The 12,808-nt window shown below is 40.2% G+C and overlaps 2 protein-coding genes across 2 annotated transcripts in view; one reads left to right on the forward strand and one right to left on the reverse strand.

Moving 5' to 3' along the window:
- The first annotated feature begins 673 nt into the window (after window positions 1–673).
- Window positions 674–4,312, forward strand: Ct47c1 (cancer/testis antigen family 47 member C1). The gene is made up of 3 exons (XM_027931766.3): window positions 674–1,388; window positions 2,223–2,382; window positions 4,288–4,312. The coding sequence occupies exons 1-3, from the start codon at window positions 674–676 to the stop codon at window positions 4,310–4,312; spliced, it is 900 nt and encodes a 299-aa protein (XP_027787567.3).
- Window positions 4,313–8,350: 4,038 nt separating this feature from the next.
- The window catches only part of Kiaa1210 (KIAA1210 ortholog), a 50,648-nt gene continuing 46,190 nt past the window's right edge, over window positions 8,351–12,808 (reverse strand). Inside the window, 2 exon segments of the mRNA XM_027931776.2 lie at window positions 8,351–8,544; window positions 10,000–10,105. Coding sequence (XP_027787577.2) covers window positions 8,351–8,544; window positions 10,000–10,105 — 300 coding nt within the window.

The raw sequence follows: 12,808 nt of genomic DNA on the forward strand, positions 1-12,808 counted from the left end.
TATTTGTGGAAATTTGTTTTTTTCTCCTGTTATACAAGTACTTTCATAATAACCTCGATTCTGCCTGTAGGCCCTGCAGAGACTAATGTTAACTGTGTGCCCTTTACAGAATAAGTTTTCCCAGCTCAAGGTGCCTTCAAGTAAGACCATTATACTTTCACCAATAATCATCAAAGCAAAATAGACAGGACTGGCGTGGATCTAAAGGGTTGACTTCATTACTAAGACTTCAAAGAAAAGGTAGGTAATACTGAATAGTCCTAGAACCTCAGAGCCTTGATCATTCATTGGATGTAGGGTATGTCAATCTTCACTTTTCAGCAAATGAGTTTAGAGCTTGTTATGAAGGGATGCAGTCCTTTATTGACCCTTTTGACCCTGCCCTATCTCCTGTCTCTCGGAAGTTTTCATTCCTAGTGGGGGTCTTCGGAGGCACAGCCTTAGTTGACAACTCCTGGAGCCTGAGATTGACCCCCTGCCCTTCGCATAGTGGGGCCTCCTTAGGCACCACCGTAGATTGTCCCCTCAGTGGGAGGCTCCTCCACGTTCCCCTCCCCCTCAGACTCCACTACCAACGGCCTTCCCTCAAGGGCAGCCAGCTAGGCCTCCACCATCTTCACTGTCCTCATTGCCCCAGTCCGATTGCAGCCCAGTTGAGGTACCCACTGGTGTCATGTCTGCCACAGGGGATCGAGACCCAACCCAAGAGGGCCCAGTGGGAGAGTGGATGGGGGCTGCTGGAGTGGGTGAAGGGATACACCTCGACTTGGGCCCAGATGGGGGCAACATGGCACCTGAGACCATGGAAGCCCAGGTGGCGGGTTCTGGGGGGATGGAGATCCTGGAGCCTGAGGGAGGCCTAGAGGAGGAAGAGGGAGCTCAGGGCCTAGTCCCGGCCAGAGCCCGGGAGGGCAGCGACGCCGAGGAAGACTCGGACATTGGGCCGGCAGAGGAGGAGGGAGGGGACCTGGAAGAGAGCCAGGACATCCTCGTGGACGCCCGTCAGTTCCCCATGGTTGGCTTCCGCTTCATGTTCCTGGATCTGGTCCACTCCCTTCTGCACCGCATCTACTACAACAACCACATCCTGATCCGCCCCTACCGTGGCCCTGTGGTGGTGCGATCCCTCTCGCCAATGGCGGATGGCTCAAGCGAGCTCCCGGTGCTGCACATACCCCAGAGGCTGAGAATGACGGCCCAATCTCGGGAGGTCCAAGGCGAGGGCCTTCGCTTGGGTCTAGGCCTGCCTGAGGTGGCCACCTCAGTCCTAGAGTTCCAGGAACCAACAGACAACGCAGAGGCAGCCCATGTTTCCGTGGAGCAGACAGAGGAAGTGGCAGAGGAGGAGCAGGCAGACGAGATGATAGATCAGGTCACAGAAATAAGGGGTGAGGAATGGGTGTAGGGGCAGCTGCATGGGTACTTGCTTGTGGCCAGTGGCAGCAAGTGGGGATGGTGTGCTGGCTGAGGGAAGTGGCGAGATCCCCGGGCCTTGGGTTAGGGAAGTGGTGGGTCCTGACCTCCTCCAAATTAAGGCCGAATGTGCCAGGGTAGAAGCCCAATTCAAAGCAACCTTTGCAGTTTTGAAAAAAAATATGCTGTCCTTTACCAACCTGTATTTAATAAGAGTTGGGACTGTCAGTGCGATTTGCCAGCGGACAGATGAATGTCAGGTGTTTAGGAGGGAGCTCGGGAGGAAATGGAAAGAACCCTGGAGGAAAAGAAATAGCAAAGGGTGCACCTCCTCTTTGGTTCACAGCATTTGAAAGTGAAAAAGGTCTTAGAAAGTTGAGCCTAAAAATGATTTGGGAGCACTTGGTAAAAAAGACAGGTTCTGGGGTTAAGGAAACAATTGGCTTCACTGCAGAATTTGTCTTTGAGACAAACAAGTATTTTCCCAACAAAGTTCTGACCAAAACATTGAAAATGCAAACTGACCCAATCACTCTGACCCTTTCTTCCCTAAAGGAGAAGTAATCAGCAGCATTAGGAGGGAGATTTCCTGGGAAGAGGGGAACATGTCACTGTGGAAAAAATTAAGCAGCAAAAATATGAGGGCCATGGAAGGGTGATGTCAACCAGCAGGAAGGTGCCTGGCCATGTTTTCTTAGCTACTTCTTACTTCTCCTGAGGGGAGATGATTGGTGCTGCTGCTGGGTATGAATTGGGCTAGTTTTTCTATGAGTATCTGATTTCACTGTTTGTATTATTCTTCACCAAAGAAATAACTAAATATCAGTATGGTAACTGGAGTGAAGATGATGTAGACTTTGGAGGTGAAGAAGAGAAAGAACAAGAGGAAGAAAAAAAGATGGAAAATGAAAAACAAGAAGAACCTGAAAAGGACACAGATCCACTGGATGGCAGCCCCAGAAAACCCAGGTATCTGTGTACAGCTTTGGGTATCACTCAACAGTTCTGGCCTTTATCTGCTACTGACAGTTTTATGTTTTTGGTTGATTTTTTTTTTGATTCTTGGAAATTGAGAAAAAGTTTATTTAAGATCACATTACATTTGATTTAGCATACTTAGAATGTTACTAGAATACTCATATACCCCTAGTAGTATAAAATATACAATATTGTGATATATACTTCATAGCTACTCATCTGTTCTTGTGAGTCTTTCATCCTCTGGCAACCGCTACAGTGTGGGCTGGGCCAGGTACTAGTGGGGTCTTCATTACTTGGCCATTGAATTGAATTCTCCTGTACTAACTAGGAGGCAACACCTTATAGAATGTGACTACTAACAAATAGCAAAAGTTAGGAACTTCAAGTAGGACCACATTTAGTGCTTAATACCTAAATATTTGTTTAGTTGTTAAGTTTTGTATTTTATGTTAGTCAAAAGGAAGAACCTTGGTCATAGAATGATTATTTATCACTGAGATGTTAATTAAGTCTTAAGCTATGTCTTGTCTTTGAGCATATTTAAATCATCTTTTTTTTTCTTTTTTGCATTTCACAGCTGTGTATTTCACAATAGCTCGTTTCTCATATGGTAGATGTGAAAACTAAGGATCTGGGAGGGTAAGGGTGTGCCATTTGTGGAAACAGCACAGGATTTTAAAGCTTGAGAGATTTATTTAAATGATAGAATGGACTTCAAGTAAAACAAACAACACACACACACACACACACACACACACACACACACATACACACACCAAGAATGTCTGGTGTTCGGCAAGAGAGAGACAAGGTTGGTGTCATCACATAATTGAAGCCCTCAGTTGCATGAACACCTTGATACCCAAGGGTTCGAGCTACTTAGAGGAAAATGTGTTGTTCTTCTGTACTTGTTGAGATACAGCATAAATGAGGCAGGCAAATGTAGAGCCTATTTTCTTAGATATAGAAAGCAATTTATGTTGTATAATTGTTCCTTCATTTTATTCATAGTTGGAAAGAATAGAAAAGGATGAAGAAAGAAGAAAGAATCTGATCTTCACTCTTTTTATGTGTTTGCTTTTCAGAAGCCCAAGGCAATTTTATCAATATTGGTTTCATTCCACAGATCATTACCCCAAAAGTGACATCCAATGATACCTGACTTTTCTATTTATTTATTACACTAATCTACTTATTTATTATGTTTTAATGGCATTTGTTCAAGAGAACAAATAGTTTGTTTTCAATGACTAACTTGAAATATAAGTATATTTTTAAAAAGATAACACTCAAATCTATGTTTTACCTCTTTATCTTCATTTGAAATGGATCACGTTCTACCACTTGGTAAACTTTATTTATAAAGTCTTTTATAGCAGCCTAAACAATTACAATGTCAAGTTTAAAAATGTTTTATGAGGAAAGAGATCGAGGTCAAACCTTTAGTTAAAACTATGTTAGTCATTATATTAGTCACTTAGCCATGTGTGGCCCTTGAGCATGTAAAATGTGATTAAGTCCTATTTAAGATGTACTGTGTGTGTAGAATAAATCTAACATAATTCTCCTATGTATACATATGAAAAAATCTGAGTGAATCTCACCATTGTATACACCCACAAAGATGGGGTCTTAATTAGATATAAGATATACCTCATACTTGTATAATTTTATCAAAATGCATTGTCTTGTATAACTAAGAAGAAACAATAAAAAAGAAAGATCACTTGACTCTTCAGAGTTTGTCCAAAGTGTTTTAGTAGTTCATGGATCCAGGTGATCATGGAGTAATGGGAACTCATAAGTGGGTACTAATGTTCTAAATTCATTTGAGCCTTGGAAACAAGGTTGTGATGGCTAAAATTCCCTCAAATGTTAATTCTCCTATTATAGAAGAGTAGCAAACAAAAAGGTGTAAAAGAGCATACAAAGAAAATAATTTATTCAAGATTTTTGCCCATATTGTCGATTTCATCTATCTCTCAATTCCAATTCATTTTCTTAATCTTAATAAAATATACTTCTTTCAAGCCCTCAAATAAAGATGTACTGTGTGAAAAACAATGTAAAATATCTCAGTAATAACTAATGATATATTGAGATGATAATATATTTGGTTAAACAAAATATGATATTAAAATTATTTTCATCAGTTTCTTTTAAATTTTTTAATGCAGCTACTAGAACATAGATCGAGTTATATGTCTTTTGGACAGAGCTGCTCTAGAGCATGGTTTTGAAGGAAACTTCTTAGTACTTTCCACCTCCTGCCCCCTTCGATGTCAGGCACTTTGTTAATCTATCCTTGTATTGATGAACATTTAGGTTTTTTCCTTCTTTTGGCTATAGTGAATAGTGCTGCTATAATAATTTGCTTACTAGTACTTGTGCAATATTTAAACATGGGTGTATCTACTCCCCTGCACTGGAAACTTCTGAATGATCAGGACTTTAAAGGGTTTTATTTATCTTCCTCTCCCAAAGCCCTAGACACTGAGTTTTCCACATAGTATTTGTTCAGTTAAAGTCTATTAATAAACTAAACTTAGCACATTCAAAAGCCCTTTTTATTGTCACCAGTGCTGATATTTTAAAGTGTACTATCATGTAGTATTCCTTATGGCTAGAATTACACAGTGAGACAGAGGCACAGGGCCTCTAACCATCATTACTTAATTTGAAAGGGCAGGCCAATAGATTGTTTTCCATATAGTGTTATTTGAGGGTCTTCAAACTGGTGTTTATGTTTCATAAGTTGTTAATATGGTATTTCTCTTAGACTTAGACAGGAAGGATGTATGTACTGAGTTCCATACTTTAGAGTCCCTACTTTCGCCCTCTACCAGCCATGACCCTACATATAGGTCCAGGAGACTGTTGAGAACAAGGGTTATTTCCTTGCTAGGCCATGTTTCAGGTAGCTGGGACCTCTGAATAATTTCAAGTCTGCTGCCAGGTTCTGCATGCTCTTCTTGGAACTGTCCTTGGGAGGTTGACTATCCTATCAGGGTATCTGCTCCCAGACCCAAGGGGTGGCTGTTATGCCTGGAACAGAGCATGGAGCCTGGTCTTGGAGACAGGCCAGAACCAAGATCAGAGGAGCAGGGATGGGAAAGAGAACCATGGCAAGGAGGCGGGACTTTGGGGAGTCTGAAAATTCAAAAATCCAACCTAAATCTTCAGGTCATTATTAAGGCACACTTGTTATTTGTAGTATTAGTTTTTTTAAATGTACATTTGTACATTTGTAGTATTAGTTTTTTTTTTAACATGGATCCGCAACTGAACTCTTAATCCAGTTAAATATCTAGTTGGTTAGGCTAAATATCTAATCTAAAACCCTTTTACTTCCCTCATTCCATGCCACACCTTATTGCCTAAGTATAGTGGTCCCATGTTTCCAAAAATGCTGGTTCCAGGAACCCATCTTGCTGTAAGAGTTAGAACTAGTCCCTGAGCTAGGCTGAAGGACAACCACGAACAATCATGTCCCTTCCACTCATCTAGCTGCACCCCTCCACCCATCTCTCTCTTTGCTCCCCAGCTATTCATACACAAAACTTCTTCAATAGCAGTCCCTCCCAATACAAGTGCCCACCTGGAGCCACTGGCTTGGTCAGGCACAACTATGTAGAGACCCTTTATGTGTAGCACAAGGTCTTAAGGACACTTTACTCCTCTGACAAACTTCAGGTCTGAGTTGCCAGGATTCTATTTGACTTCCCTCCCCAAGTCACCAACAGACTGAGACAGACTACCAAATAGGTTTTGTTGAATTTATTTGGTTTGCACATATCAAAAAATCAAGAAAGCTAAAAGAAGCTGAAATCTTGCCAAAATGTGCTTTAGGCGTTAGTAATTCTTAAACTCTTCATTTTAAAACAGAGCTTTGTTAACAGTGGAAAAGAAATTGTTAATGGAAAGTTCTCAGCGTGAGAGTAACCTAATAGAAGTCCACTGTCAGAAAAGTGGGAAGGAAGATATAACAGCTACTCTTCCAAGATTAGCTGGAAAAAGGGCTTCTACTTTAATAAAGTGTTCACTATGGGGATACAAAGGGAATAAATCAAGTCAACTGAAAATCTAGTATACCCAAAAAGGCTAAGCTACAATATCAGGAAAAAAAAAGATATTTTATAGAGAAAATGCAAAATCTAGCATGTATTTGCACAGTGTCACATTATACCACCATCTGCAAAAACCAGCACCAAGTATCTAAATTAGCTCTGGCATCTCATTGCCTCTCTGGACAGTTTTGCATAAAGAAGCATCCCACTCAGAATGTAAAGTCACAGTTAAATTTCTAGGCCTATATTTCTGTTCAAGCAAAGTAGCCCCGGTGACAGAGGATGGTATGGTGATTGCTATCCTGAGAAGTTGTTTCTGAGTCTCTAGGAAAATGAGTTATGTTTACTTCGCAGGTATCTAAGGGAGTGCCCCCCAAATGTTTGATGGGCTTGGGGGTGGAACAAAGGGAAAGGACATGGAAAAGATTTAAGTGACTTCTAGTTCACCTGGATGAGGTTCTAGGGTGGCCTGCACCTTGGAAAGTGAGCCAATTGAGAAGCCAACTGGGGGTCAAGGTGCCCACATCTTTACTCCTGAGCCTGGGAGTTTAGTGGAGACCATGCCACCAGGATGGGAAGGGAGCAGTCAAAATGTACTAGGCTATTTCCCCCTCCCCTCACTGTGACCAACCCTCTCCTCCTGCTTCTTCCTCTCCCACTCTTGTCTTTTTGCATTTTCTCTTCCTCATGTTGGGGGTGAGCAGGTCACTGGGGAGGTTGGGGCTTTCTGACGTAGTAACTTGGGAGGTGCCTGTCTCTAGGAATGGAGGGTGGGGAGAGGCTGGTTTCATCATTTGTGGTTTCCTAGAAGCAGAAAGTTCATTTCTCTGTGGCTTTGTCATAGCAGTGTTGCTTTGGGCTAAATCCTCATGAAGCAGACTGCTAAGGGGAAGGGATTAAGGCTACATGGAGTTCTCCATTATAAGACTGGAGTCAGAGGAGACAGGAGCCCTCTAGTAGCCCCAGACATGCATCAAAGTAGTGAGGTGGTGAGCTCACCAAGTGCCTGATGGAAACAGCAGCTTTTGGCATCTGTAGAACATTGAATTTTGACAAGTACTTGGTGCTTAAGCACTAGGATATTATAATAGGAGGAACATTGACATTTCTGGGCAACTGGAGAAGGTCCCAATGGAGTTGGGATAAGAAGCCAAAAACCGATGAACTAACCATCTAGAGAAGTAGGATAACTTCCAAGAAGCATCGTGCTCATAGAGATGGGTACACATCTGCCAGGGCTGCCACAGATTGAGATGGGGCCTGTGCTCTGTGTTACTGTCACCCAAGTTGAAAGATTGATAAGTGCTGTGTTACTATCACCCAAGTTGAAAGCACTGGAGGCCCCCAGGGACATGTAGAAAGTGTTTCAAAGGGTAATGGGTTGATTAGAAGACTGGCCTTTGCAAAATTTTTCTTGGAGATGCAAAATTTTCACTTCCACCAACCAAAGTAATTCAGCATTTATGTAGGCTCATAAAACCTAAAAACCAATCCCTGGGCCAAATCATCTCAATATTTATTTCCATTAGGATTGCTTTATTTGGTTGAGAAAAACAACCATCTTTTAATTGCTCTAACAAAGTGTTTATATTTTCTTCATTTGAAGGCATATTCTCCAAATTTAAATATTTCACAATTCTACAGCAGTGCAAAGATGGTTCCATAGTTTTATAGAGGAGATGCTGGGTTTCTAGATGCTGGCAGTGACAGTACTGAAAGTTAGGCATTAATGGCATTTATTTCATTCAAAGAGTTAAAAGTTTTAATTCCCATTTCTAAGGCTCTTTTGCTTAATAAAAAATTGTCATAGTAAAGAAATCACTACACAGAATTACTACAGCTATTTGGCAATTATCATTTAAAATGCTGACGCTCCACCCAGGAGCTATTTATTGCATGATCTCTGCTATGTGACTCCATGCTTTGGCTTTCTTCTTGGCCATAGAGAACCAAACAGGCTCATCTGGCTCCACAGGCTCAACAGGCTCCAGTGGCTGTTCGGGCCCAGCTGGAAGACTTGAAGATCGTTTAGTTTCTTTATCTATCGCAGACATGCGAAGTGTCTTCTGATCTTCAAAAGCAACTGGAACCACAGAAAATAAATCACAACCAGTAAGAAGTCCCAGAGATGTTGGTGTATTTTTATAACATGAAATAAAATGTTTCATGTTTTCAGATTTCCCCTGAGTCCCTTTCTCTTAGTACTTTCCACCTCCTGCCCCCTTCGATGTCAGGCTTCTAAAAGTCAGTGCCATGACTTTGGAATGTCAAAGGAGTAAAATCGACATGTGGCCATAAGGGCTTGGCCATGGGAAGTCTTGAGAAGTAATTACTATGTTGTACTGCCAATCTTTGGGTAGTTATTATTGGCTTGTCTTACACTTTTGAACTGAGACCAGAAGGGAAACATATCTGATTGATTCTTTTAAAATTTCAAATCAGGTAGTGTTTTTTTGTTTTTGTTTTTTTTGCCAATTCACAATGTAGTATGAAATTAAATCACTGGTGTCTCAATAGCTCCATCCAATAAAAGTCAATATTAAACAATATTGTAGCAACCACCCCATCCTGGCCAAGCACACTACCTCCCTATTTTCCAGTTCCACACCCTCCCTCATCCTGCTCTATGACTGATTGACTCAGTGACTTCGACTCAACCAGTATTTCTCAATCTTGAATGCACATTAGAATCGCCTATGGCTCTTTTAAAAAATACCAGTGCCCATGTATTTGCTGAACCAACCTCATTGGATAAGCCAGGGCCATCTAATTTTTTTAAAACTCACCAGGTGATTCTAATGCTCAGGGAGAGTTGAAAATGACTTGACAGCAGTGTAGTGCCCATGAAGCAATGAACAGGTCAACTGTTGCTATTTCATGGCTAAAATAATGGGTTCCTGAATTCCTAGTCTAATTTCTTCATGAAGGGGATTAAGGGAGAAGGCAAAGATGGCATCATTTAAATCCATCTTCCCCTCATCCTACTCATGCTGGGAAAATCCCTCTGGCACACAACTCTTACTGATGAGATCACATTATTTTATCACATCACAGTGGTCTTTCAGCAGTTAAAATTTCCCCACTTCTCACATCCCTGCTGAGAATACAGAGGGATTAAACAGTTAAAAATGGTTCGATACCATTAGGCCTTCATAGTGGATTATTTTCAACAATTTTATGGGGGATATAGCAGGTGGAAAAACATCACTGTGCCATGAGCTGGAAAATGACTTGGTATTTTTCTCTTGCATAACTTAGCCGCAAGAATGTTATTAGTGAGTGACAACAGTTTTGTGCCTCCACAGCTTCCTCAGTGAGATGAAAGGCTGGAAGAGCTTCTGAAAGTTATACACTGGACTTAATGTTAGTCATAAGAAATGAATTTTCCTAAAGTAACCGAATATCTGTTATCTTCTTATAGAAGAGTCATGACTGTGATTTGGGGAATAAGAGACAGGTTAACTGAGCTTGCAATTGCAGAAATTTCACAACATTCTTCCAGAGCAGGTTTTTGTGAGATCAGGGGATGTGCTTTTACCTGATTTGGCAGGCTTAGGTGGCTTCGTTGGTGGCATCTTCTCCTGTATATGGACAGTAGAAGTCAAAATCTTTTTTACTTGGCTTTCATTTGCAGAGCCAGCTCCCTTTAATATAAAAATGAAAACAGAAAGCTTGTAAATCCTGACCAACCCCCCCCTCAGCAAATTGCTTATTCAGAAAATCATATGGGGCATTGTATTTTTTGGGGGGTAGGGGAACCAGGGATTAAACCAAGGGATGCTTAACCTTGACCACTGAGCCACATCCTCAGCCCTTTTTATGTTTTATTTAGAGATAGGGTCTCACTAAGTTGCCTAGGGTCCTGCTAAATTCTTGAGGCTGGCTTTGAACTTGCAATCCTCCTGCCTCAGCCTCCCAAGTTGGTGGGATTACAGGAGTGCACCACTGAACCTAGCCATATAGAGCAAGTTCTATCCTGGGCACTACAAGTAGTTCAACAGGATAAAAGGGGGGGGGGGAGATCGACCATATATATATATATATATATATATATATATATATATATATATATATATATATACACATATAAGAAAAGAAATAGCACTGAACCTTTGGTTTAGAATGTATGGTGACAAAACCTAAGCTGGCTCATGTTTACCACCTTTCAGACCTGGAAGAAAAGGTTGTCTGATTATACAAATAGTGTAAACAGAATAACATGATAATTATTTAGCTTGAAAACAACCTTTTCCCCGGCACTTAACAGCAAGCTAGCAGAATGTGATGGCTACAATGAATCTGATCAATTCATTAATTCATTGAAGTGAGTTCCATAGGATTTCTACTTTGCAAAACTTTCTGACATGACTAGAACATTCTTGCATTAGAAAGTGTTGGTATAAGTCTTTTCTAAATTTTCAAATTAACCTCTCCACAATTGGCACACTTTAATGACTTTATACATACTAGGATATTTCCCCCTGACAAAACCTTTCACCAAGGTGGACTTAACTTTTGTATGGTACTCCTCCCATATAAACACAAATGATAAGAAAATATCTTTAAGCAAAAAATTAGTTTTTCACATGATCCTTCAATAACTTTAGTAAGCCCTTAAACGCATTGGAATTGCTGGATGCTATGGTGCACACCTATAATATCAGTGACTCTGGAGGCTGAGGCAAGAGAATCGAAAATTTAAGGCCAGCCTCAGTGACTTAGTGAGAGCCAGTCTGAAATGTTTAAACTGAAAATAAAAAGGGCTGGGAATGTAGCTCAGTGGTAAAGTGCCTCTGGGTTCAATTTCCCAGAAAAAAAATGCATGGGACTTTAGATATATTTTGATATGTTAATTTGATATGATTTCTTGAGACAGCTTTGAGCAATTTTTATAAGGGAGGAAGGCTTCATTCTATCATCCTTGATCCACAGGTAGTACCATTAGCCTAGTTCATTGCATAATATTTTTTTCAAGATTCAGGTAAGTACCACACCAAACCAAATTAACACCTAGAAATCCAAATGTTGAACACATTAAGGTGAATTGTTATCTACTGATATGGAAAGGTGCCCAGAAATGAAATGCTCAAGAAAAAGTAGACAGGCTGGGGTTGCAGTTCAGTGGTAGAGTGCTTGGTTTGCATGCATGAGGCACTGGGTTCAGTCCTCAGCAACATATAAAAATAAATAAATAAAATAAAGATATTGTGTCTATCTACAACTAAAAAAATATTTTATAAAAAAATAGTAAAGTAATCCCCCTTTATCCATGGCTTCACTTTCTATTGTTATAGTTACCTGTGGTCAACTGCAGTCCAAAAATATTAAATGGAAATTTTCAGAAATTTACAAATTTTAAATTGCTTGCTTTTTTTTCATTAACATGATAAAGGTTCAGGTCATCTCACTCCTACTGGGATGTACATTATCCCTTTACCTGGCTTATCTACACTGTATATGTTATCTGACTGTTAGTCACTCAGTACCCATTTTTTTAAACTTATTTTTTTAGTTGTAGATGGATACAATACCTTTATTTTATTTATTTATTTATATGTGTTGCTGAGGATCAAACCCAGTGCCTCACATGTGCTAGGCAAGTGCTCTACCACTGAGCCACAACCCCAGCCCCTCAGCAGCCATCTTAATTATCAGATGAACTGTCAGGATATCACAGTGCTTGTGTTCAAGAAATCCTTATTTTACCTAATAATGGCCCCAACTTGCAAAGAGTAATGATGCTGGCAATTCAGATATACCAAGGAGAAATTGAAAACTGCTTCCTTTAAGTGTACAGGCAAAAATTCTTGACTTAATAAGGAAATAAAAAATCATGCACTGAGGTTGCTTAGATCTATGGTAAGGATTTGACTTCCATCTGTGAAATTGTGAAGAAGAAATAAGAAATACATGCTATTTTTGATGTTGCTCCTCAAACTTCAAATATTAGGGCCACAGTGCATGAACAGTGCTTAGTTAAGATGAAAAAGGCACTAAATTATGGGGCTCAGTACTATATATGGTTTCAGGTATCTACCAGGGATCTTGTATCCCTGTAAAACTAAATACACTAGTCCCCCCCCAGTTAAGGGGGGAACTAGTGTATTTATAGTTTGATTCCCATTTATAAAAATACACATATGTATTTATAAGTATAAAATATGTATAAAGATAGACACTCAACTTTTACCCCAGTGGTTACCTTCATGTTTTTTTTTTTTTTTTTCGTTGTTGTTTTGTCTATTTACACTTATTTCTCAACCAATTTCATGGAATCCTGCTCTAGAATATTTAGGACAGGATTTGATTTATTCATTACTTTTGGCAAACCCTTTAAGAGCATCAAG

This window comes from Marmota flaviventris, chromosome X (genome assembly GCF_047511675.1).
Source record: "Marmota flaviventris isolate mMarFla1 chromosome X, mMarFla1.hap1, whole genome shotgun sequence".
NCBI classification, from domain to species: Eukaryota; Metazoa; Chordata; class Mammalia; order Rodentia; family Sciuridae; genus Marmota; species Marmota flaviventris.